The sequence below is a fragment of the Lissotriton helveticus genome, chromosome 3_1, assembly GCF_964261635.1.
Source record: "Lissotriton helveticus chromosome 3_1, aLisHel1.1, whole genome shotgun sequence".
Classification (NCBI taxonomy): domain Eukaryota; kingdom Metazoa; phylum Chordata; class Amphibia; order Caudata; family Salamandridae; genus Lissotriton; species Lissotriton helveticus.
In genome coordinates this window covers 557853609-557878890 of record NC_136061.1, presented here as the reverse complement: position 1 = coordinate 557878890, position 25282 = coordinate 557853609, and the positions used below count along the sequence as shown (strand labels likewise).

At 42.6% G+C, this 25282-nt stretch overlaps 1 protein-coding gene across 1 annotated transcript in view; it reads right to left on the bottom strand.

The window, feature by feature from the left end:
* LOC144822694 (ATP-dependent 6-phosphofructokinase, liver type) overlaps positions 1 to 25282 on the bottom strand; it is a 312409-nt gene that overhangs the window by 193142 nt on the left and 93985 nt on the right. The window contains exon 7 of the mRNA XM_078680480.1: positions 15892 to 16000. Coding sequence (XP_078536606.1) covers positions 15892 to 16000 — 109 coding nt within the window. The remainder of the gene's footprint in view (positions 1 to 15891; positions 16001 to 25282) is intronic.

Below are 25282 nucleotides of genomic sequence, written 5' to 3'. Positions count from 1 at the left end.
ATTGCAGAGAGCGATGGGTGCGGCTGTCTACCAAATCTAGATCGGTCAACTGACCCTGCGACTGGTTCCACTGACTTACTAAGCATTCTTGAGGGGACGCATGTGAAGTCTTGCGTGTGGAACAATTATAATGCAAGACGTCATCATCCCAAGCATTTGCATGAATACATTTGCTGGTAATGATTGGTTGGGTTGAAATTGAGTGAGAAGGGACTGAATATGGTGAATCCTGGCTGCATTGGGAGAGGCTAGAGCTTTCTGAGTGTCTATAGTGGCTCCCAGATAAGTTTGTGTGTTGGAAGGCTGTAGATGAGACTTCAATGCATTTACTGTAAACCTTAGTAGGTGAAATAAGTGAATAGTGGTTTTAGTGTGTTGGAGACACATTTGGTAAGGGCTGGCTTTGATGAGCCAGTCGTCCAGGTATGGGAAGACATGGGTGTGTTGTCTTCTCACGTGTGCTGCGATTACTGCCAAACATTTGGTAAATACCCTGGGAACAGTGGTGACTCCAAACTGTAGTACTTTGAATTGGTAATGATGACCTGATATCATGAATCGGAGGTATTTGAGATGAGCGAGATGAATTTGAATGTGGAAATATGCGCCTTTTAAGTTTAGAGTAGACATAAAATAGCCTTGCTGTAGAAGTGGGAGCACTTGTTGAAGTGCCACCATGTGGAAATGCTCTAAAAGTATGTAGAGGATTAGTTCTCTGAGGTCTAGAATAGGGCTCAAGAAGCCACCCTTTTTAGGGATGAGAAAGTACAGGGCGTACATGCCTGTTCCTGGATGTCCTAACTGCACAGGTTCTATGGCTTCTTTGGACAGGAGAGATTTGACCACTTGCTGAAGTAGATGTAAATGTTCTGGTGACATTTTGGTAGAACGTGGTGGAATGTTTGGAGGATTGTTGGTAAGCTCCAGGCAATAACCATGTTGGATAATTCTTAACACCCATTTGTCTGTGGTGATAAATTTTCAAATGGGGAGCAATTGTAGAAGACGTCCCCAGACAGGTGTCAAATGATCGGGGAGAAGTGTAGGCAAGTCACTGCTTGTTAGGGGAGGGGGGGAATTACATGGTGTGGAACCTCTGCCTCGACCTTTGATGTTGCTGCCTCTGTATCCTTCTCTAAAGAAGCCCCTTGTACAGACCCCCCAGGATATTGCGGCATAGATTTGCAAATTTAGCAGCACAAAAATGGAAATTTAGCGGCACAAAAACAGAAATTTAGCGGTATTATTGCGCCACTTTATTGTACTAATAATCATTTCTTTTCAGCCTTAAATCAATGTAAACTGATATAGCAGGGTATTCCTCTGTGAAATAAGCACGTTAAAAGTTCTGCTCAGTGAGACTGCCCCTATCTGTGCTGTTCCTGATGCAGCCAAACACTCGGGGTGCTGCAAAAGCTAAAAGCGACATACTAGTGCTTATTAGTGCATCATATGAACACGGTGTAGTTAAGGTGCAACCCCGTGACTAACTCATGATGCAGCACATGCCCTGTTTACCCGAGTCCAGGCACCAGCAACCCCCCCTCCCCCTGAAGACCCAGTTATACGCCTTTGTGTTGAGTATAGCTGAGGTATGTGGTGCCCAGTATTCGAACAGTGGAATTGGGCGGCTGGGCTGTCTTGTTTGGCTGACAACATTAAGCACTACAAGTACCAGAATGCTTTTGGAGGCTTGCTGCTGTGCCAAATAGAGTGCCAGTGTGCCTTGAAAAACGCTGCCTGATTCTGAAACACTAATATGAGCTATTGTCTACCTCATGGCTCTGATTAGGAGTCAGGGACGGTGGTATCCCCGGATGGGAAACCGCTCTGCCTGATCATGACTGTATTTTCTCCCTTACAACAGCCTGCATTGATAGGTCAGCTTTGCAATATTGAGTTGTATGAATAGGAGTCTATGAGAAGGAGCTGCTTTGACTTGTGTGGGAAGTGTTGGTGCTTTTTAAGACACCAAATGAAAGTTTTTCTGGTGTGTAGTGCTTGCGGCATTGCTCAAACTGTAGTACGCTCTGTTGTAATATCCATGAAAGTCAGAGACAGGTGATACTAATGGTAACTCGAATATCGTAAACCGTGATAAATCAGTGGAGACTAAGTACTGCACTACCTTATGCAAATCTGTATTGTCCCTGGAAGTCTTGGAGAAGTGCTCGTAATGACTACTGTGCACTTATCTGAAGTATCCAGGAACGTGGATGACAGATAATATTTCTGGACTGGGATCCGTAGTTGGAAGGGGGAAGAGAACACTTCCGTACTAACTTGAGGCAAAGCGAGCATGGGCAAACACGTGACTCCTGAATGTTGATCTGTGAGAAAGCGAGTAGAGATGAAATAAAAAATGCACCACCCTTTGCAGTGTGTCGTGATACTTGAACGGACGTCTGAATATCAGTTAGAGACTGTAGCAGGGAGAGACTCGTATCCTGCACACAGTGTCTCTGAAGCTGCAGATGCCTAGCCGTGGCAGAAGGAGCACGATTTAAGGGGTGGAATGGATGAAGAGAAGTATTCTGGCAAACGGGCTGACATTAATAATGATGGAAATACGCTAAATACATGCAAGTGGAGGAGTGAAAGGGGGTCTAGACGGGTGGGTGGAGGGCTGTGCTCTAACTGCATGGAATTTAATAGGAGGGCGTGGTGTAAAGAGAAAAACAGCGACCGCGGAAGTGCAAAATTCTGCCATGTTGGGCTGAATTGTAATAATCGCGAGGACAAGAAGCAAATTTCGCAGGCAGTTTTGTAAAAATCGCGTCATTTTTACAAAATGGCCGATTTCGCGATTTTTTTGCAAATCGCGAAATTGAGAAATTCTGGAGGGTCTGCTTGTATTGGAAGATTGATGGTTGCCTTTGTAGGAGGCAGCAGTATTGTCTGAGGGCATGTTTTTCGACCCTCCACGGTAGAAGGAGCGACAAAAGGAGTCCCGATTAAAGGGAGACTGCAGAGCTCCCATAGACTTGGCTACTTCTGTGTCTTTTTTAATTTTTTCTTATGACTTATCTACTTCAGGCCCGAAGAGATGTTCCTTGTCAAAAGGAGTATTTAAAATAGAATGTTGTACTTTGGGTTTGAAACTATGCATGTCTCCCTAATAACACACAAGTGTTGAACTCTCTAGCTGAGGTGTCTGCAGCATCTAAAGCACACCTAATTGAGGGATTGGATAGGAGTTACCCTTCCTGGAATAAATCCTGGGCTTTAGCTTTGTGCTCATCTGGGAGGAGTTGTGGCAATTGGTCTATTTTGACCCAGTGTGCACTATCATATCTGGCTCGCAAGGCCTGAGTGTCAGCAATGCGCCAATGATTTGGTGCTTGGGCGGCTACTCATTTACCAGAGGCATCGAATAGTTTTGACTCTTTGTCTGGAGGAGGAGCATCCCCTGTAGTCTGTGAATTGGCCCGTTTACGGGCATTAGAGACCACCAAGGAGTCTAGTGGCGACTGTCCCTTAATAAAGACTGGATCTGCAGGAGCTGGCTGTCTCATCATACCTTTAAGCATAGGTAGAGTGTGGCTAGCCCTTTGTGAGCTACGGAGCATTTCAAATAGGAAACCTTCCTCTAGAGATTCCTTGTGTAACTGTACCATATGATATGCTGCAGCTCTAACAAGCAATTCTAGATAGCCTACATTGTCGTCGGGAGGGGAAGGCTTTGCAGGGTAAATATCTGGATCGTTGTCTGTAGGTGAATCCGGGTTATATAATCCTTCCAGGGGGTCTATTGGTAAAATATTGTCCCCCTAGCTCCATCATCACCATCATCAGTAGGTGGTGGAGAGTTAGTTGGTGTAATTTATAAATGCTGCAAAGATGGAGAAGTTGGTGTAGGAGAACATGGTGGAGGAGGAGAAGGGGAGGGGTTAGTACCAACATTCGTCCTCTTCAAAGGAATATGGTAAAGGGTGTCCTCTGACTCAGGTTTGCGAGGTGATTTAGTAAGAACACATCCTGTATCAGGATTTCTATAAAGTTCTTTTTGTTTTGGGTTAGATTTTGGTGTTGGGACGTCGTAAATCGGATCCTGCAGCTTCGAAGGAACAGTTTTAGGTTTTGGCACCTGGGATTTGGGTGCCGGGGTAAAATGAGTTTTCGGCGCAGAAGGTTTCGGTGCCAAAGGAGGCTTCATTTCATTTTTGGTTTCAATGATTTTGGCTTTGAATCGTTTTTTGCCTTTAGGCGTGAATGTTTCGGCTCATTGCCAGACTTTGGCCGACTCGATCCTGAGCCAGAAGGCTCAGTGACCTGTTTCGTGCCGAGCCTGAAGGCAGGGCGTCAAAAACATATTGTCGGTGCAGACTGTGGCCCGAAGGCCCGGCACGACACAAAGCATTTAGTTTCAGCTGAGTTGGAGTTTGGGTCAAGGGGCGTTCGGTACTCACAGGACGTTGACCTTGTGGCCAGTCTTCTTCCGTCTCAGAGTCCGATTCTGGAATGGAGGAAAGTTCTTCTTGTTCTTCCTTGGCCCCTTGTGTGTCAAATTCGTGCTCAGATCTTCGCCTTTAGAAGCCCGGCGTGTATTCAACGCTTTGACTCTGTGATTGTCAGGCTTGACGTCTCGAAATGCAGAGCGTTTTCTGCGATTGGAACGATCTGCACGCGTCACAGTCCTGTTAGTTGTGCTCCGGAGTTAAGCACAAGTTACACACTTCATGCGAGTTGGTGCGCAGATACTTGGCGTGGCAGAATTTGAATGGAATCCGTTCCATTGTTTGCGAAGTGGACCAACACGGTTAGGCCGGAAGGCTTCCCGAAGACTTTCAATCGAACTAGAGGTTTGTAGTATCTTGGTTTCCCTATGCTATCCCTCTCTACCTCTGTTGGAATGTTGATGTGATGCATCTATTAGAATGTTGGTGATCTGCCTGACAGATTACAGTTGACTGGGCTGAGTACCATGATGGGTGCTCCTGGTGGGGTCTCTCTATACAACTTGGAATAAAGCATCACTAAATACTACTCAACGTGTGGACTTCTCATCATTACATTCATGGCGACGATCTAAAGAAAGAACCTACACCTGTCAAGTCTGGAAGTACTTCAAGCTGTGTGAAATTAAGAAAAGGAACTAGAAACCAGGGAAGGTCCTCAAGCAACAAGAAAAGTTACCCCAACTGCCAGCATGACCCCACCAGTGACCTACAACCGGTCGCCCACAGCAGTCTGGCAGTCGTCCTGTGTAACAGTGAGTCTAAAAGTTTTAAAATGGAGCTGTGCCCTGACTTTGGGTAAGCGTGCCTGTTGTGACTTTGGGAGTCACGTTTTTTCCTCACATGGGGGTGAGCATTTGATTGGGCAATTTTGTATTTTGTCCTACTTTCAAGGAGAGCCAACGTCATATTTACAAGGAATGCGTTTTTTTTTTGTGGTTTTGGAGCTGTTTCATCAAGAAAAAACACTTAACTTGTCAGCTCCTGGCTCATCCTGTGCTGTGCCTTCTCTTGAGGTAAATGATTTTATTAGGCTACTTTACATTTCGTCCTATCTACAAGGATAGCCACTGTCCTATTTACAAGGAAAGCGTACTTTTTGCTGTTTTGGAACTGTGCCCTCAAGAATTAACTGTGGTCGCCTCAGTTGTGTGTCTGTTTCTACACTTTTGCCTCAGAGTGGAGAACATGTCTACCAGTGTACCTGAGCGTCAGTGTCTTAGCTTTGTGACTGCTTCACTACGACCTCATTTGGACGCCTGGGAGTTCTGCGTAGAGTTGGTCTACATTGTTTGCAGTGTCACCAAGAAAGTTTTCTTTTACTTGAAATTGTCTGCTGTTCCTTCAGCGTCTCATCTATTTCTTCAGGAGCCCAAAGCACCGTGTGTTTTCACTGCATTCTCACCAAGGAATATTCCTGCCGTTTTAAATGGACTTCACATTTTTTTCCACCGTGTGGCTGCTGTTTTGACTAGTCTTCTGTCTAAATTGCGCAGTTAATTATTTCTTTTGACTTTTTACAAACGTGTGACTGCAAGCAGTTTACAAACATAATGGCATGCCAGAGTTTTAAGGCAGTCGTGGTGATTCTGTTATATGTTCATTTTTTTATCGTTTTTGAGGGAAAATACAGTCATCAAAGCCAGCGTCTGTTCAACTGTCATTTTCCAGATTTAAAATACAGCGCGTGTGTTCACGCTCTTACCTGCCTTCTTCATCGAAGCCCTCACTCGAGTCCCTGTGACGTTGCTTTCGTCGAAGCTTCTTTGATGAGGAGTTTGGTGCATAGAAACGCCGCGAACCATCCTGCCATGCGTCTCTGTACGGGCCGCCATGTTGCTTTTGGTAGTCCTGGTTACCAGCTTCGTTCAGCTACCAGTGTCTTTCACCATTTACCTCAGCGTTTATCTGGAATTATCATTTTAAAACAGAGCGCGTTGACAGCAAGACAGTTCAATTTTTCATTTTAAAACGAAGCGAGGTGTCAGTCTAAGGTACTGTGCTGTTTCTTTTATCTTTGTGCTGGAAAATTGGAGGCAAGTCCACAGTCTGCTTTTCTTTTCATTATGGATGCTTCTCGGGGGAAAGGATCGAGCTCCAGTGTTTCCTGCATGTTGCCTCCACTCTTTCACGGTGACAGGCACACCAATGTCATTAAAGTAATAGCGTTTCGGATAGATTAAACGTTCTTGTCAACCTTATTCCGGTGACAGACACACCATTTACATGTTTTAACATAGTAATGGGGGTTAAGAGTTTGTTTTTGCTTCAGGGTCATATGGAGTTCTTCATAGTATTATGTTTTATGTAACTGGTACAAGAAAATGTTATTCTTTTTGTGTATTTTTTTTTATAGTATGCTAATTTCCATTATTTGTACTTTTAAGCTGTGATTAGCATAAGGTTGGGTCTAAAGTCCCAATTCTCCTTAGAAACATGTTTTTGTGTGGGGGTTTGGTTTTATATCCCATCACCCCAGTATGCCTGTTGGCATAATATGTTCGCTATATTTACAGTGGGTTTTAGTCCCATCTGTTTTATTTACTGTGTTTTATTTATGGGTTCCTAGTCCCATTTCAACACAGTGGGTTTGAGTCCCACCTGTGTGGTTTAAATGTTTGTAATGGGTCCGAGTCCCAATTACTTACAGAGGGTTTTAGTCCCATCTGTATTATTTAAGTGTTGGCATTGGGTTATAGTCCCATTCGCTGACTGTGGGTTTCAGTCCCACACGTTTAATTTTTGCATTGGGTTTTTGTCCCATTTGCTTATATTACAATGTTTTTCATATGGGTTTGAGTCCCATTCTTCTTGCAATGAGTTTTGGTCCTACTTGCGCAATTTCCTAGTATTTACAATGGGGTTTCAGTCCCGTTTGTTGTAGTGGGTCTTTGTCCCATCTACTTAATGACATATTTTTTTTGCTATGGGGTTCATGTCCCATTTTGCTATTGTGGGTTTTAGCCCCACCCGGCACTACGTCAGTTGTCCACACAGACCTCGTCTATTTTTGTTTTATGCCCTTCAGGGTGTGCGTTATTTTAGTTTCCTTCAGAGGAGTTATGCTAGGGTTATAGTCCTATAGCACTATCTTGTTTTTATTCACATTTAGGTTTTAAAAGTTTTACATTCACATATTAAGCTTATGCCTACTATATATGTGCTTTTATGCTTTATATGCTAAATATGTTTAGATTTAATGTATTTTTATTGCAACTTTTACACTGTTATCTCTTGCATTGCGTACTGTAGTTTGCTTAGAGGTAATAGTGTTTTGATGAGGTTTCACCTTTTCCATTCCTCATCTTTCTTGTTCTTGAAATATAACTTTGTTTTTCATTCTTCCACTTTTCTTATTGTCTTTCTTTGTTTCTTTCCTTTTGAAGTTATGTGAGAAGAGAGGATGGTCTATATGGTGTAAGAAGGGTGGATGGTTTATACGTTTTTTCCCATTCTTCTATCTTGTTCTCTTTTTAAGGTGTTTCCTCTTTTCTGTTCTTCTTTTTCCGCTTTTGCTCAATTCACTTTCTTCTTTTCCTTCTGTTCTCCGTTTCTGCTTTTAGCTTTTTGTTTTCTGTTTAAGGAGAGAGGATAATGTAGTATCTTGGTTTCCCTATGCTATCCCTCTCTACCTCTGTTGGAATGTTGATGTGATGCATCTATTAGAATGTTGGTGATCTGCCTGACAGATTACAGTTGGCTGGGCTGAGTACCATGATGGGTGCTCCTGGTGGGGTCTCTCTATACAACTTGGAATAAAGCATCACTAAATACTACTCAACGTGTGGACTTCTCATCATTACAAGGTTTTCCTCGATGGATACGATATGCGAAGAAGTGGGATACGCGTTCAAAACAATAGCGACGCCAGTAGAGTGGACTGCGCACCGAGGGGAACCTGAAGAAAACGTTTCAAAGCGGAGGACAGCAATACACATTCAATTGCGATGGCGGAAAAAAACAATCCAACAATGGAGTTGATGCCCATGCGCACTATCACCTAAAGGAGGAGTCACCTACCTTGGGACTGGAAAGACTTCTTCTAAGAAAAACAACTTTCAAACATCCGGACCCAACAATAGATGGCAGGAGTATGCTAAGCATGTGATCTACAGCTCACATGCCTTGAACACAATTTAACAAGCCGTGTAGGGGTGGGTGGGGAGACGGTGCAAAGGGAGCAATTTGGCACGGATGAATGATAATTAAACCAGTAGAAAAGAGAAGTTGGGTTGCAATTACACAGTATAAACAACACAAATAAAACCACAATTGGAATATTTTTCCAGTTCTGAAAAGTTCATTAGAACCACCAATCTGAAGTTTGTGTACAGTTCTAGAGGATGCATGTGGGGTACGGTCTCAAATGCGGTTCCCCTCATACAAATTGTGTCCGCTATCACCTAATATGGTGGGTGCATAACTCCACGACCTTTAGAGGCAGTGCACTTGACATTTGAGCATGTTATGCCTTTTGAGGCATGGATATGAACAACAGAAAGGATTTATAGAACCTACCTATGCAGGGAGAAATTCTATATAATCCAAGTGAGCCAAAGCCCAATCTTTTGAAAGCTTTAAGGAGGAACACACAGCTATAAACATTTTTGAAGACATATCGCTTTCAATGATTGACATGGGTCTTGAAGTGGCAGACTAATTTTTTAGAAAAAAACATTTAAGTAAGGTGAAAAATATTGCACGTACACAAGCAATTTGAACACTCATTAATCTCCTTATTTTCTCAGTTTGAAATTGTTGGGATCGTTTTCTATGATCAGGGATGGCCAGCTAGGAAGCCGTCATGTCCACGCTGAAAATAATTCATCTTGCATATTGCACATAGTCTCATATATCGCAAAGCAAGATTATCTCTAATGTTACACAAATCAGGTTCCTATTTATTGCTTAAATATCATTTTACCAGTCAGTTATGCATACAATACAACAGACACCGCAACGCAATACAAAGGAAACCTATAAAAGAGTACAATCTAACATGCACAGCATTGATTAATGAAACTTAACAACCTCAAATTAATCAGATGACAGGATTACAATTTCAAATAGCATATCTGCATCTTCTAGGTATATTATCCAATGGTAACAAGCTTCTTAAACTGCCACATTGACTTTACCAAAAAGGTAGGGTTAAAATAACTATATTCTGTTTCCTATATAAATATACTTCTGGTCCACTTTGTAAGAGATCACCCAAGGCACATCATTACCCCTTGTGGACCATTGATTGTGTGCGTTAGAAATGGTGAGCCTAACAGATAAGCAAACACATTTTAAGGGACAACGCCCAACCCTCAGCTCCAGCCACACTGATTCACACCAAAGGGCCTTCTGGTTACAACAGTTCTTGGTGCCAAAAGAAACTTGAAATTTGAAAAATACAGATGACTCTGTAAATCAAGTTCATTTTATGCTTCATCCAAAATTACACACTACTTTTAATTAAAAATTGATCATCTGCCGATTGTAATCACAAATCCCTGACCACCCATGTGTGTGCATGAAATTCAGATTTTTCAAATTTAGCACACACATCATCTTGTCAAAGTCTTGGTAGTTTCATCATCTCTCAATACTTCTATTGTCTGAACTATTTTAAGGCTATCAATTCAACATCAAGATATATGATCACATAAACATCCAAATATTCTTGTATGATAATATTTACAAAATGGTGAAACGTAGCTAGTGCACCGACTGCTAGCATGATCTTTTCATTTCAAATATTCTAATTTGATTTTAAATGATGTTTTCCATTAATGTTTCATAATAACCACAGGAATAAAGACAGCTAAAAAAAGTCAAGTCTTAAGAGCAAAGTGGCTCCTTGTAACTGTTTGAACAATATTTCAACTCAAGGTAGTAAGTAGTGGGTTTAGATAATGTCATTCTAATCCCTATGATCAGCAGGCTGACTCCAAATGCAGTGGGACTTCTTCACAACAAGCATTTGCAATGTAATAGGTCTCACATTTACGAGAGTTTGAGCTATTGGCATTGTAAATTACAATGCCTTTTATTTATGTGTTTTTAAAACAGATAATAAAAGCCTTTACAATGTAAATAGCTTAAACTCTCACAAATGTGAGACCTATTGCATGCAAATGCGTTTGTACCAATAAAATAAATAAAACACATTTTTTTGACAAATAGTGCTCGGAGGCTGTAATTAAAGTCTACTGAGTAACAATATATGTAAAGTGGGTTTCGCCATGGCAGGTTACAAAATGAGAAAATGAGACAAGGCAGTACTAAGGAGGGACTACTAAGTCTATTGACCAATGAACAGCCACAGTTTACAGTGGACAATCACACAAGCATTTTCCCTTTGCTAGTCTTCATTTTTCAAAGAGTGAATAGTTGAATAAGCATAGCATAGACCCCCTAGGCCTTTGTGTGTCATGGCAGTCTCAGTGCACTTGGGTGTAAAAGTTGTGTCCTAGGCATTGTGAATGTTAGCAGCATGAGTACATAACAGCAGGTGTGCATGAAGAAAGTCGTATGCAAAAAGAAAATGCAGACGAAATTACCTCCTATTGTTCAAGCAACTGCAGAATATAATTCATTCCTACTAAGACGTACCTCAGGGGAAGGTCGTGCGCTGAATTTATTCATAAAAAGTTCTTCAGAAGAACTTTCTCTTTTACTGGTAAGTAGCATTTTCCGTTCGAGGCATGTGGGCTGCTGAATTCATATCTTTGCATAGACTGTATAGCAATACCTCCTTTAGCGGTGGACGCCTGCCCCAGCTGCAGCAGTTTGAAAGAGAGTTTTGAGGATAGCTCGGCCAACAGTAGCTTGCTCCTTTGATTGCACATCTACACAATAGTGTTTAGTGAAAGTGTGTATGGTAGACCATGTAGCTGCTCTACAGATGTCTTCTAGTGGAATGTTTCCCAGGAAAGCCATAGATGCCCCCATTTTGCACGTAGAGTGAGCTCTTGGGGGAACTGTTAGAGTGCGTTTAGCTTTGTGGTAGCATATTTGAATGAATTTAACTATCCATCTGGCTATTCCTAATTTTGAGATAGGGTTATGTTGTGGTGAAAAAGCGACAAACAACTGTTTTGTTTTCCTGAATGTTTTGGTTCTGTCAACATAGTATAACAGAGCTCTTCTCACATCTAGTGTGTGCAAGGCTCTTTCAGCTACTGACGGTACAAAAGGGGGTGGTGATGGACGGAGCATCTGAATCAATCAAACACTCACACCCAGTCAAAAGATCTGGGTTTAATCCATCACCGTTCTTTAGCCCACTCTGCCACCCCAGTTCAGACATGGCTATATGCAAATTAGTCTGACCCTGTGCCTCATGGGAACAGTCCAGCCCGAACTGCCAAGCCATGCCTTCCCTGGACCGGAAACAAGCTTCCGAGGACCGGTTTCTGGCATTCCATCCGTCTTCAGCCCGGCTTGCTTGAATCCAGTGGCAAAGTGAGCAAGGGACTCACGTCTGAGCATACCCTGCCACACTTATGGCGGCCAAAAGCGGTACAAAAGGGGGTGGTGATGGACGGAGCATCTGAATCAATCAAACACTCACACCCAGTCAAAAGATCTGGGTTTAATCCATCGCCGTTCTTTAGCCCACTCTGCCACCCCAGTTCAGACATGGCTATATGCAAATCAGTCTGACCCTGTGCCTCATGGGAACAGTCCAGCCCGAACTGCCAAGCCATGCCTTCCCTGGACCGGAAACAAGCTTCCGAGGACCGGTTTCTGCGACCTTTGGCTGGGAAACTCGTTTTGGCTCGATGACCTTCTTCGGGCCTAGGCTACCGGAGGGCGTGTGTCTAGGCTTCGGGGCCGAGCCGATGGGTGGGGTCTCCGAAGGAATGTCTCGATCTTGGCTAAGGCCTTTCGGCGATGCTTCGACCGGAGCCTTGTTTGTTGGGCTGTGTGGAGTGGGGGGCTGAGTACTCACAGTTTGCCCTGGCGTGATTTGGTCATCGGAGTCCGACTGGTCCTCGACGGTGACGATCTCTAGATCGGAGTCGGCAGCTTCGGGGAGATCTTGCTCGTCCTCGTAGATATTCTCCGGTTCCGGTGCCGACTTCTGCATCTCTCGCCTGGCAGCCCGTCGATTCAGGATGTTTTTTTTGGGATCGGAATTGGGCACATGCCGGGCAATCTTCTTCTTTGTGTTCAGGTGACAAACACTTATTGCATACTGTAGGTTTGTCAATATGCGGGAACTTCGAGTGGCATTGTGGGCATCTTTTGAATAGACTCCTTTCCATCGAAGGCAGTCGCACGTTGCGTCGATATGGCCCAACGGCTCGCGTCGACGACCGGAAGAAGATGAAAAGTTGGATGGAGTCGAGGGGTACCGATCGAAAACAATACCATCGAGTTCGAAGGCCTTTTGGCCTTAGAAAGTAGTTAGTTTCGATTCCGAATATGGAGTATTGGAAATAACGTATAATCAATAGGAGGGGGGAGTCAAGAGTATGAATCCTTTCAGTCTCCGTTGTGATATCTCATAATCAAGGGGGGGGGAAGGATCACTAGTCCTGCTTGAACCAAGGTTTTGCAGGTCGGTAGGTAGGTATCACTCAAAAAGGACCCTCATACACGTGTATGTTGGAATAATCTCGTAGCGGTATGTAATGTGTCCCCGCTTTTATTTACACGTGCGTGCGTAATCATCGGGTCGTTTTTTTGTGTGTGCACCCTCCACCAGGAGGTTTTACCTTTGGTTTAAGGCAGTAGTGATCATCGATAAGTGGTGAGGTAAGTGGTGATTTAAAAAAAGTCCGGACAGCCAGAGAAGGAAGTTTTAATGATTCTGGATTCGGACAATTAATAAGATATTTCGTGCAGCTTTAGAATGAGTTAGGGTTTCGAGCGCACTTCATTCGTGGGTTAAAAAGGTCAACATGTTTTAGCCTTAAGTTGCCGTTAGGTCAATAGGCTTTCGTCAGGACCATTAGGGGTGAAAAAACGTGAAAAGAATAAAGAATAGGTGAATTGTAACCTGATTCTTCAGTGAGTAGAAGGCATCATTGTACCTCTACAATGTGGAAGAAGTACTTCCTCGGGGATACGGCAGGAAAGAGAGAGGCTTCACTCCGGTCCTTCTTCTCAGTCCTGCCAGCTAGTGCTGTCTCTGCCAGAGATCGGCCGGAAATCTCGAAAGCCTATTGACCTAACGGCAACTTAAGGCTGAAACATGTTGACCTTTTTAACCCACGAATGAAGTGCGCTCGAAACCCTAACTCATTCTAAAGCTGCACGAATTATCTTATTAATTGTTCGAATCCAGAATCATTAAAACTTCCTTCTCTGGCTGTCCGGACTTTTTTTAAATCACCACTTATCGATGATCACTACTGCCTTAAACCAAAGGTAAAACCTCCTGGTGGAGGGTGCACACACAAAAAAACGACCCGATGATTACGCACGCACGTGTAAATAAAAGCGGGGCCACATTACATACCGCTACGAGATTATTCCAACATACACGTGTATGAGGGTCCTTTTTGGGAGATACCTACCTACCGACCTGCAAAACCTTGGTTCAAGAAGGTCTAGTGATCCTTCCCCCCCCCTCTTGATTATGAGGTATTGGAAATAACATCCGAACCCAATGGCGGAAAAAAACAATCTGAGGATGGAGTGGATGCCCATGTGCACTGTAGTCCAAAGGAGGAGTCACCTATCTCGTGATACTTCGAAGACTCTTCCAAGACAACAAGGTGCAATCATCCGGACCCAAAACTAGGCGGCGATCGATGCAAAGATATGAATTCAGCAGCCCACATACCTCGAACCTATATATATAGCATTCTTGGATCGTTTTTTAAGTGATGCTCCAGCTTAATTTGCTGCAGGTTCCTTTTCCCTTCCATACATGCTCTCCATTTGCCCCCTTCCCATTCCCTGCTGGCATGCCTACACACTCTGTGGTCAAATGTCACAGTCAGTGATTGAGTGTGGAATCTCCTAGAATGCTGTAGCTCAATTCTGGTCAAGTTACTCCTCTTGTTCCTGCCTCCCTGCCTGCAGAATTCTACAGAAATGCACAAGTATTGACTGTTCACAGATGACCTTGTCATGAAGGTCATAATCCTCCCCTTCTTTTTTATTTTTATTTTTTTAAATCAAAACTATCTTTTTCATTACTCACATCTTGTGTGCTCCCTTGTGTTGCACTTGTGACTTGTTCTTCCATATAACTTTATTTCTACATATGCTAGGTTTCCATGCTTGTAACAGCAAACAAATGATGGACGGAATGCTGACAATGCAAACATTCTCCCCCAGTCAAAAGATCTGGGTTAAATCCGTCGTTCTTTTGCCCACTACGCCACCCCAGTTTGGACCCAGCCATATGCAAATCAGTCGTGACCCTGTGCCCCACGGGGACAGTCCAGACCAAACTGCCAGGCCAGGTCCTCCCTGGACCGGAAACAAGCACCCTGGGACCGGTTTCAGGGTATGTTCTTCAGCCAGGCTGGCTTGAATCCAGTGACACAGTGAGCAAGGGACCCACATCTGAGCATACCCATCCCACTTAGGGCAAAAAGTGTTACAGCAAACAAATGATGGACGCAATGCTCACAATGCAAACATTCTCTCCCAGTCAAAAGATCTGGGTTAAATCCATCGTTCTTTTGCCCACTACGCCACCCCAGTTTGGACGAAGACATGCAAATCAGTCTTGACCCTGTGCCCCCTGGGAACAGTCCAGACCAACAGGCCAGGTCCTCCCTGGACTGGAAACAAGCATCCTGGGCCCGGTTTCAGGGTCTTTGTTGAAGTGAAGCTCCAGCTTAATTTGCTACAGGTTCCTTTTCCTTCCATACATGCTCTCCATTTGCCCCCTTCCCATTCCCTGCGGGCATGCCTACACACTCCGTGGCCAAATGTCACAGTCAGTGATTGAGTGTGGAATCTCCTATAATGCTGAAGCTCTATTCTGGTCAAGTTCCTCCTCTTGTTCTTGCCTCCCTGCCTGCAGAATTCTACAGAAATACACAAGTATTGACTTTTCACAGATGACCTAGTCAAAAAGGTCATAATACTCCCCCTTTTTTTTAAATTCAAAATGGTCTTTCATTACTCACATCTTGTGTGCTCCCTTGTGTTGCACTTGTGACTTGTTCTTCCATATAACTTTATTTCTACATATGCTAGGTTTCCATGCTTGGCATGCACTAAGTGGAGAGGTGCACATTTATTTTTGTTCTTCCATGCATGATTTTAAGCACATAATGGTCTGAGGTTCCTGGAAAATTGTTGAAACCGAGGCATACATCCATGTAATCACTACTTTTAGCAACAGGTACAATTCTATCATACCTTTAAGAATTACTGGCATGTAATAAGAAAAGTGTAAAAAGACCTCTCCAAACTCATTTATACCTTGCCACAAATTATACTTTTTCAACGCAATGATTTCAATACTTACGTCACCGAGTCTTTCACACATGAAATCTTCCCAACCTTCTTCAGGAGGGCTCTCGGGAATAAAGAGCCAGTCAGCACCAGATGCCAAGGCAGACACTAGTGCTAGATAGCTGAATAAAGAAATATAATTGTATGTGAGTAACAATAAAGACATGGATACAATTAAACACGATCTTATAAAAGCCTACTCATCCTGGTAACTATGCTCTCAATAGAGATTCAAAGAAATTCAGTCAGGAGAAAAGTGTGCGAAGTCCAGGGAAGTACATGTGTGCAGTCTCCCACCCTTTTAAACAGGCGCTGTCCGTCACACCTTTATCTGTGAGATAATGTGAATACAGGGCTAAAAGGAGGTCTGGAAAACTGAACTGAGAATGGAGGATGTTTGCTGGTAACCAATAGTTATTGAATGACTCGAAATTCCATGGCGTGCTAGACTGCAACTACTTCGCTTGCCCAACATTCACAAGACTCTAGAAGTTACTACTATGGCGATGACCATGTAATAAGTGATCATAATTAAGGACCAACTCAGGATTCAGGCGAACTAGTGTTAAAAATATCTGTTTGCGTCAGCCTTGTATTATAAGATTTTTTTCTCAAAGCGCTTAAGAGTGTCATACATGAGAAGTCATTCAGAGGATAAAGATGCCTTGATAGCTGTGTTGCAATTAATTGCGACAATCTGTGTAAGCGAATGAAAGAGTGATCTCCCTATTACTCTGATGTTACATTTTCCATAGGAGTTATGGAGGTACACCTCTGAGGGATAATGACTTGTTTTCTATCTAGGAATGCAACTGCAAAAACATTATAAAATCAGACCTTATAAACGCCCAAAAAACATATTAGTAAGCATTATATTGTAATAAACATGAAAATCTGAAACGATCTGCAGGGTTAAGCAAAATGTATTTTCTGAACAATGTGAAATTCAGGATCTTAGCAGCTTGAACATTACAGAATCATCCTGCTGAATGTCAATAAATGCAACTTTGCAGGTAGTGTATTGGGGGTGGGATGGGGACGAGTCAAACTATTAAGAGAGAGGAGTCATCATCTAAATTCCATTCACAATAAGGATCGTCACAGTGATATAGATGTTTGATAGCAATAGAATGAAGAATGGGATGACCAGCAGGGACTGATAAAGAAGGAATGAATATGAATTACAATGAATACAAAGTTCTGAAACTGCAGTTTAACACACCAACAAGTAGGCATACAAAGATTTGTAGATATATCTTGCCGAGCACAAAATAAACACACAACTTGTATTACACTATATATGAATTAGATGTCCACGTCTAATAATTACTAATCAATCTATATGACACTTAGTCCAAAGTTATTTTCAATTTGAGTCCAGATTTATTCTCAATTCAGAGTTTCTCAATTCACAATAGTCTATAAATTCAGAACAGTCTTGCGAATGAAGTATCCAATTCAAATCCTCACAAATATTCTTGTATATGAATCAATTCCAAATCAAAATTATCACAACGTAGTTCATGAATAAATCAACCAAATGGATCAGCCAACACGTGTTTCGTTGTAACAACAACTTCCTCAGGGCTGTAATCCAAAGAGACAAAGTATAAGCTAAAGAGATAATTATAATTTACAGTTTTTTTATGGAAGATTTTTTATATACATTCTGGCACCTCCTAAGTGTAAGTGAAGTACAAAGTTACCAATACATTAGTGCAACAAACATAAATTTCTGTGTGGATCCCAGTGTCATAAATTAAATTAAAACACGTTGCAAACAATAGGGTCTATTGCCTTTCAACACTTCTCTACGTTTCCATCAGTTAGCTGTAGTATACAGAGATTCATCTCTTCAGTAATACCGCGTTTGTGAAAGGGTATGGGGAAGCCTTCAACTCCGACCTGGCTATCCTCTCCATTTCGAACTTTATTTAATAGTCATTTCTAAGGCACACAAGTACAAAAAATTACCTTTTAGTAAGATGTAGTGTCCATAAACAAAAAACTAGTCTTCCACGACTTTGATAACAGTATGCGGTATAGATTTTCTTCAAAATCCTAAAAGTAGTAAACAAACTTGTCAGCTTTACCCTATCTGTAATCTCTAATGTTAGGGACATATTATTGTCGCGTAAGTTGCTTACCAATCAAAATTGTAAATCTTTATATTTGTTATATTCTTAGATAGATTAACTGGTAGTCAGCACGACTTAAATTTCATTGTTTCTTATCTTTTGTTCGTTCTGAAAAAAACAGTTTGCATGGGTCTAAATTAAAAGATGTTCACCATCGTATTAGCGTAATAGCAGTTGTCTTAGAAGTTATAACTAAATAAATGCTCACCCAAATATAAACGTGATGTTCTTAAACTACTTCAATCTTGTTAGGCGATCATTTTCAGTTCTGTAATTCCAAGTTTAAATTATAAAGATTATTACTCGGTTACTGCCTCATTATCTCTATATACACTTATAGTTAGTTTTAAAGTGAAAGTTACGCTTACCTAGTTCGAGTTACTATCTCCTCCAACTTCGTATTCGAGAGTATTAAGAACATCACGTTTATATTTGGGTGAGCATTTATTTAGTTATAACTTCTAAGACAACTGCTATTACGCTAATACGATGGTGAACATCTTTTAATTTAGACCCATGCAAACTGTTTTTTTCAGAACGAACAAAAGATAAGAAACAATGAAATTTAAGTCGTGCTGACTACCAGTTAATCTATCTAAGAATATAACAAATATAAAGATTTACAATTTTGATTGGTAAGCAACTTACGCGACAATAATATGTCCCTAACATTAGAGATTACAGATAGGGTAAAGCTGACAAGTTTGTTTACTACTTTTAGGATTTTGAAGAAAATCTATACCGCATACTGTTATCAAAGTCGTGGAAGACTAGTTTTTTGTTTATGGACACTACATCTTACTAAAAGGTAATTTTTTGTACTTGTGTGCCTTAGAAATGACTATTAAATAAAGTTCGAAATGGAGAGGATAGCCAGGTCGGAGTTGAAGGCTTCCCCATACCCTTTCACAAACGCGGTATTACTGAAGAGATGAATCTCTGTATACTACAGCTAACTGATGGAAACGTAGAGAAGTGTTGAAAGGCAATAGACCCTATTGTTTGCAACGTGTTTTAATTTAATTTATGACACTGGGATCCACACAGAAATTTATGTTTGTTGCACTAATGTATTGGTAACTTTGTACTTCACTTACACTTAGGAGGTGCCAGAATGTATATAAAAAATCTTCCATAAAAAAAACTGTAAATTATAATTATCTCTTTAGCTTATACTTTGTCTCTTTGGATTACAGCCCTGAGGAAGTTGTTGTTACAACGAAACACGTGTTGGCTGATCCATTTGGTTGATTTATTCATGAACTACGTTGTGATAATTTTGATTTGGAATTGATTCATATACAAGAATATTTGTGAGGATTTGAATTGGATACTTCATTCGCAAGACTGTTCTGAATTTATAGACTATTGTGAATTGAGAAACTCTGAATTGAGAATAAATCTGGACTCAAATTGAAAATAACTTTGGACTAAGTGTCATATAGATTGATTAGTAATTATTAGACGTGGACATCTAATTCATATATAGTGTAATACAAGTTGTGTGTTTATTTTGTGCTCGGCAAGATATATCTGTTTTTTGTAATCCCCTTGAATTAGGAGATTTGTTAGGGAGTTAGGTAACCTCCCTATTCTTGCCTAGTAGCATAAAAAGAAAGAGATAAATATAAGAATTTGATATAGCCAAAATTATATGTAGAGCGCCCATTTACCAGTTACCTAAACTTAACCCTACAAAGATTTGTAAATGGTCAATAAGGTAGTAACTCTTTCAAGGCACATGAAGCTATAGCAGATGGGAAGTAGGTCAGAGATGCAAATATAATTCAGTAGAAAACAGGTTAAAGAAGTTAAAATGACACTTTAAAGTGGTGTAGGGAGACCCATTCATAAAACATGTAATTTAGTAATTTGTTGTATATGTGCAAATATTGTGTCCAGGTTCTCTCATTCCCCTAACAAATCCCCACATTCACCAGTTATTAGATTGTGCAGATCAAGGACCTTGGCTTGAGGACATGGTCACACCTTTCTGCAGCAGTTCATCAGTAGTTGATGCGGGAAGCAGCTGGATGCTGCCTCTACCATATGAGATTTGTAAGAAGGTGTATGCTGTTCATGTCTGTACTGTTAAGGAAAGCTTTATAGCAGGCAGGCTGTGGAGAGGATCCATGTAGTAGCTGTAAGTCACGACATTAAAAAAAGACCTGTTATGGGGAATGGGCCTTTGTTGCAGGGGGAAAAGCATCCCTTCATCTGTTTTAGGACTCCTGGAAAAACATCAGAGAGAGCTTGTAGGCTGGGCTGGCTATTTGTCAAAGATGGATGAAGAGACATATTCTGGGAGAGCGGGGACTTCTAGTGTATTGCTAACCTGCATTTGGGGCCTCTCGTACATCTCCCAGGATGTGGAGCCTAATTCTGCCACAGGCGCCACCTAGTAGTTGACTCAGAAATGGTGAGGACCCGTAGAACCAAATTACTTAGTTAAGAGAAAACAACATAAGGGCCTGCACTGAAATGGATAGCTTTCTGGAGATTTATATATCAAAGTGAAGCATTAGTTAACTTACTATTATTTACTATGAATATCTTGGGTTTTTCATAGTTGCATCTATTTCCCTGCAGTCAAGCAGGCATTTGCCACTATAAGAGGTCAGCTACAAATGCTAGTGTGACACTACTTTTGATACAGCAAACAGAAAATTCTAAATTAAATCTATTACAGTTGGGGTGAATACTAGAAAAGGAAAATATTGGTAAAATGGAGTAAGGAAGTGCGATCTTGGCCACAAATAATAAACCAATGAATGTATTACCTGTTCACTTGATGCTACAAAGGCAATCTTTATTTATTTATTTCTTTATTTATTTTAAAAGTTTTATATAGCGCTGGCTAGACCCGGAGGTATCAGAGCGCTTTAAATGAGCATCAGATCATAGTTACAGGTATAGTTACTTGTAAGGTCGAGATAAACATTTGGCACAAATACGTAAGGGGAAAAGAAGGCAAGGTGAGAGATTCAGGGGTGGGGGGTTGGAGTAGGGGAAGTAGACAGATAATGAAGGCGGGAAAGATGAGGGGAGGGCGAGAGACACAGCATGGGGAGAAGAGGGGGAAGGGTGACGGGGACACAAACCGGTAGACGAGTCAAGGCAACGTCCAAAGTCCAGTAAGCTGTGATCCCAGGGAAAGTGGTATCCCTTCCCTATCTCTGTTGCGAGAGGCTCCCTTTACGCAGTGGACTCTCTCAGAGGGGTCTCTGAGACTCCAAGGCCACACAATCTTTAAGGGCTGGCCATGCTTTGGTGCAAATCTGTATTACTGGCCATTATCTCTGTACCGAAGTCCAGCCAGAGCAAGTTGTTTCCCTAAACTGAGGAATAACTTCTTGACCCAGATCAAATGGGGCTTTTTAATGGGTAGTTTTCGTATTTTTTGGCAAAAAAACATTCTGAGCAGCCAAAGAGTGTCAGCAGAAATGCTTGTGGGTGTGGAGGGGCATGTTTGTGTCTATTTGGGAGGGACAGTAGATGGTGGGGGTAGGGACCATTTTCTGCTCTGCCTGAACTGCTGGGGACAGGCAATGCTGCCACCCACAACCCCTGTTGCAGCCGCAAATGTGGTCGGCCTAGTGCTTCAGGCCCGGAATTACTGGGTCTGAAGTTTTCAGACCTGATCATTCAGAGCCCAGAGACTCAATTGCTACTTGATATATTTCACCCCTAGTTAGGTGGAACTACCGGATTCAGAATGAGGGAAAAGATGAGCAACAGAGGACCAGAGCCACTGCATCTGCTTGTATAAGGCCATCCTGCTTTAGAAGAAAGCAATTTGATAGTATTTACTGGGGTTTATACTTTGTCCATCCGCTATGCAATACCCCGGTGCATGAAGGTCAGCAGCGGTAATTATACGCTATACAAACACTAGTTAACATTAACAATTTCACCTACATGCCCTATACAGATGGGTTTAGCATTAGGAGGCTGTAATTATAAATAAGTGGGTCAGAGGAGGAATACTCCGCAACACCAGGTCTTGTGAGACAAAAGGCCATCTGGTTGGGGACCTCCAGGAAACCGGGGCATTCAGTCCCCTGCCCTTGTAAGTTTGGATTTCATGTTTAGAAGAGTATCCATGTAGGGACTTCAGGTGCCTTCCCCATCTGGTTAACATTTGACGGAGCATGATCCAATGGGTTGGTGGCTCAAGGTGCTAGGGCCAGATGATCCGTGGCTTGAGAAGTAAGGGCTGTACAGTCAGCAGCTCCTGGAGCCAGAGTCATTGGGTTGGCCTTCTCAAGAGTCCAAAACGTCGGGCTGGAGGCTCCAGGAGCATGCCAGAACATTTGCCTGGACTTCGTCATCTATCGTCATCTATCCTTTTACTACATGTCTGGACTGATCTACTATGTACCCTGTTCCCTTACCCTACTTTGCTCTCCACTGATAACCTCCTGCTCCTATGTGCACAAAAACCTTTGTTAATCACTCACTTGTTTTCTTATCCCATGTATTTGTAAAGAGCTCTGATATCTTCAAGGATCTTGTTCGCGCTATATAAATCTTTCAAAATAAATAAATAAAAATACAGTTGGCTTTAACATTTGACTCCTTCCCAACGGTCTTTGATGTAAGGAGCTGGATGGTGCACGTACATGAAGGCAGCGTGTACAGGGTGTGTGCTCTGGCCTTGGGCTCTTAGCAGCCAGAGTAATAGGGAAGGCCACTACCAAGGGAAGTGACCCATGACTATGTGGAGAAATCAAAGGTGGTCTACCGGCTTTAAAGCAGACTTGACACAGCAGAGTCAGAGTTTCAGGAAACAGGTAGTGGTCGAGTACTGCCACTAACATCTATTAGCTTTACCCAGTGACTTGTCCTAAGACTACTGGGTAACTACTGTAGTGGTCTGGGACAGGGCTCCCCTTGGCATGGATGAACATAATCCACACAAACTAGAACCTGAACTTTAGGACTTAAGAGTGGAGGAAATACATGTAGCCTAGGCCCACCAAGGACTGCCAATGTATGCTCTACAATGAATACAGCTTTCTGCATGCCACATCAGACACCTTGGTTTACGTCTAGGATATTTGAGAGAACAAGCCAACTTTGGCTTCCAAAGAGCCACCAGGGAATGTGGGTACTCTTGGAGGAGCCCTAGGCTGGCAACTAAAGAGCATCTGCCACAAGGGGTCAAAGCTCATCAAGTGATGAAAGGTGGTATTGAGGAAACAATCTTTCTGAGGGTTTAACTTGGAGCCCCAGGATATGAAGCCCAGGCCTGGGCATGAGATACCATTGTATCAAATGTTAAGAGAATGACCAAGTCTTTCTGATGTAGGGTCATTTGAATTATTTTCTTCAGTTTGTCTATAAGAGGTCAGATATGGTTAGTGACACATTTCATTGCTGCGACATGGCCTACACGGATTGCAAAAAAGCACAATAACTTCTCTGTGTATTACTACATAGGCAGTGTGGCAGAAACATGCCTCACCACCCAGATCCTTCTCCAGGCAGCAGAACTACAGATGACTAAGTTTGGGTTACAAGAGGACCCTTGGATTGGGGGGCCCTGGAGGTGCCACTTCTAAGCAGGGTTATCGATGGCCAAGTGCCACAGAGAATAGTTATTTGTGGCCGGATGGAGGAGGTAACCAGGCAGAGGTTGGAATCTAGGATACCTGCAGGAAGCTCCTGGTTGGTAACACATGAAGTGTTGGGGACCAACAGACTTGAGGTGTTGATCAAAGCAGAGATATGGCCCATCTGCAGAAATCACCCAGACTTAGACCACACGGTTAGTGTACGCTGACATTTGGCTCTAAGAGACCCAGGGGAATCTTAAGGCTGGTGCCATGGAGGTGTAAGAAACAGACTGACCAGAGGCCTGCGCCGAGGCGGAACTTCATTATAGGTGTTGAGGCTCTGCCTTCACTATTGTCTACTTCCTAGTAAGAAAATAGGGTATTTAGTAGTACTGAAGCTACTGAAAGTGCTGTGCTCAAAATGACTTCAATCTTGCTTGAGCGACTATATGAAATGAAATGAAATGAAATGAAAATGTGTTTTATAGAGCGCAAAAAGTTGCCTGGGGGCGTCCTAGCGCTATGACTATATGGTGCTCTGTTCAGTGAGGAAGAAATGCAGGAAAAGGCAGGGACCTATTTATTGAACAAAAACGTTTTCAGCTGTTTCCTGAAGGATGATAGATCTGGGTTGGATCTAAGGTCAAGAGGAAGGGTATTCCACAGCTTAGCTGTGTTCAGGGAGAAAGAACGTCCTCCCGCTCTTAGTCTTCTAACCTTTGGAACAGCTGCCAGAAAAGCATTAGCTGAGCGTAGATGCCTGCCGGGAAGATACGGGGTAATTAAAGGAATATTAATTGCAGGCCCAGTTTCCCAAAAGGAGTCATGGGCGTTGCAAAGGGACTTAAAACTGATCCTATCTCGAACCGGAAGCCAATGTAGGCTTCTCAAGCCTGATCTGGCAGAAAGTCTGCGTGGAATTTCCAGTAGTGTGCGAGCTGCACAGTTTTGGATAGTCTGCAGCTTCCGTAATGTTGACTCAGGAGCGCCAAGATAATGGGAGTTTCCGTAATCCAGCCTCGAATGGATCAGTCCCTGTACGACAATTTGTTTTGCTTTGAATGGTATCAGAGGGAAGATCTTCTTTAGAATTCTAAAAAGGCCAAAGCAGGTGGCCACTAGCTTAACAGCTTGAATGTCCATCTTCAGAGACCTATCCAGCCAAATGCCTAGGCTCTTTATGGCTTCTTTAGGTATTGGAGGTGGACCTAAGCAGACAGGCCAGATCGATTCTACCGAGGCAGGGGCCGATCGCCCCAGTAGCATGAGCTCTGTCTTGTCCCCGTTAAGTTTAAGACAAGACCGTGTCATCCAGTCTCTGACTTCGCTCAGACAGCCCGGCAAGTCTACCCTGGCTGAAGGGTCCTCGTCCTGCGCCAGGGAGACGACCAGCTGAGTATCATCCGCGTAGGTAACGATCTTAATACCAAATGGGCGGACGATCTCAGCCAGCGGCCGCATATATACGTTAAATAACGTCGGGCTGAGGGAGGAGCCCTGCGGGACCACACAGCCCAGAGATCTACTTGTGGCGATGGAATTTCCCTCAAAAACCTGAAAGGTTCTGTCACTCATAAATGACTTAAGCCATTTCAGAGCTTCTCCCTGGATACCCATATCATGGAGACATTGCAGCAAGATGTTATGATTTACTGTATCAAAAGCGGCACTCAGATCGAGGAGGATCACTGCCACCGATCCTCCCGAT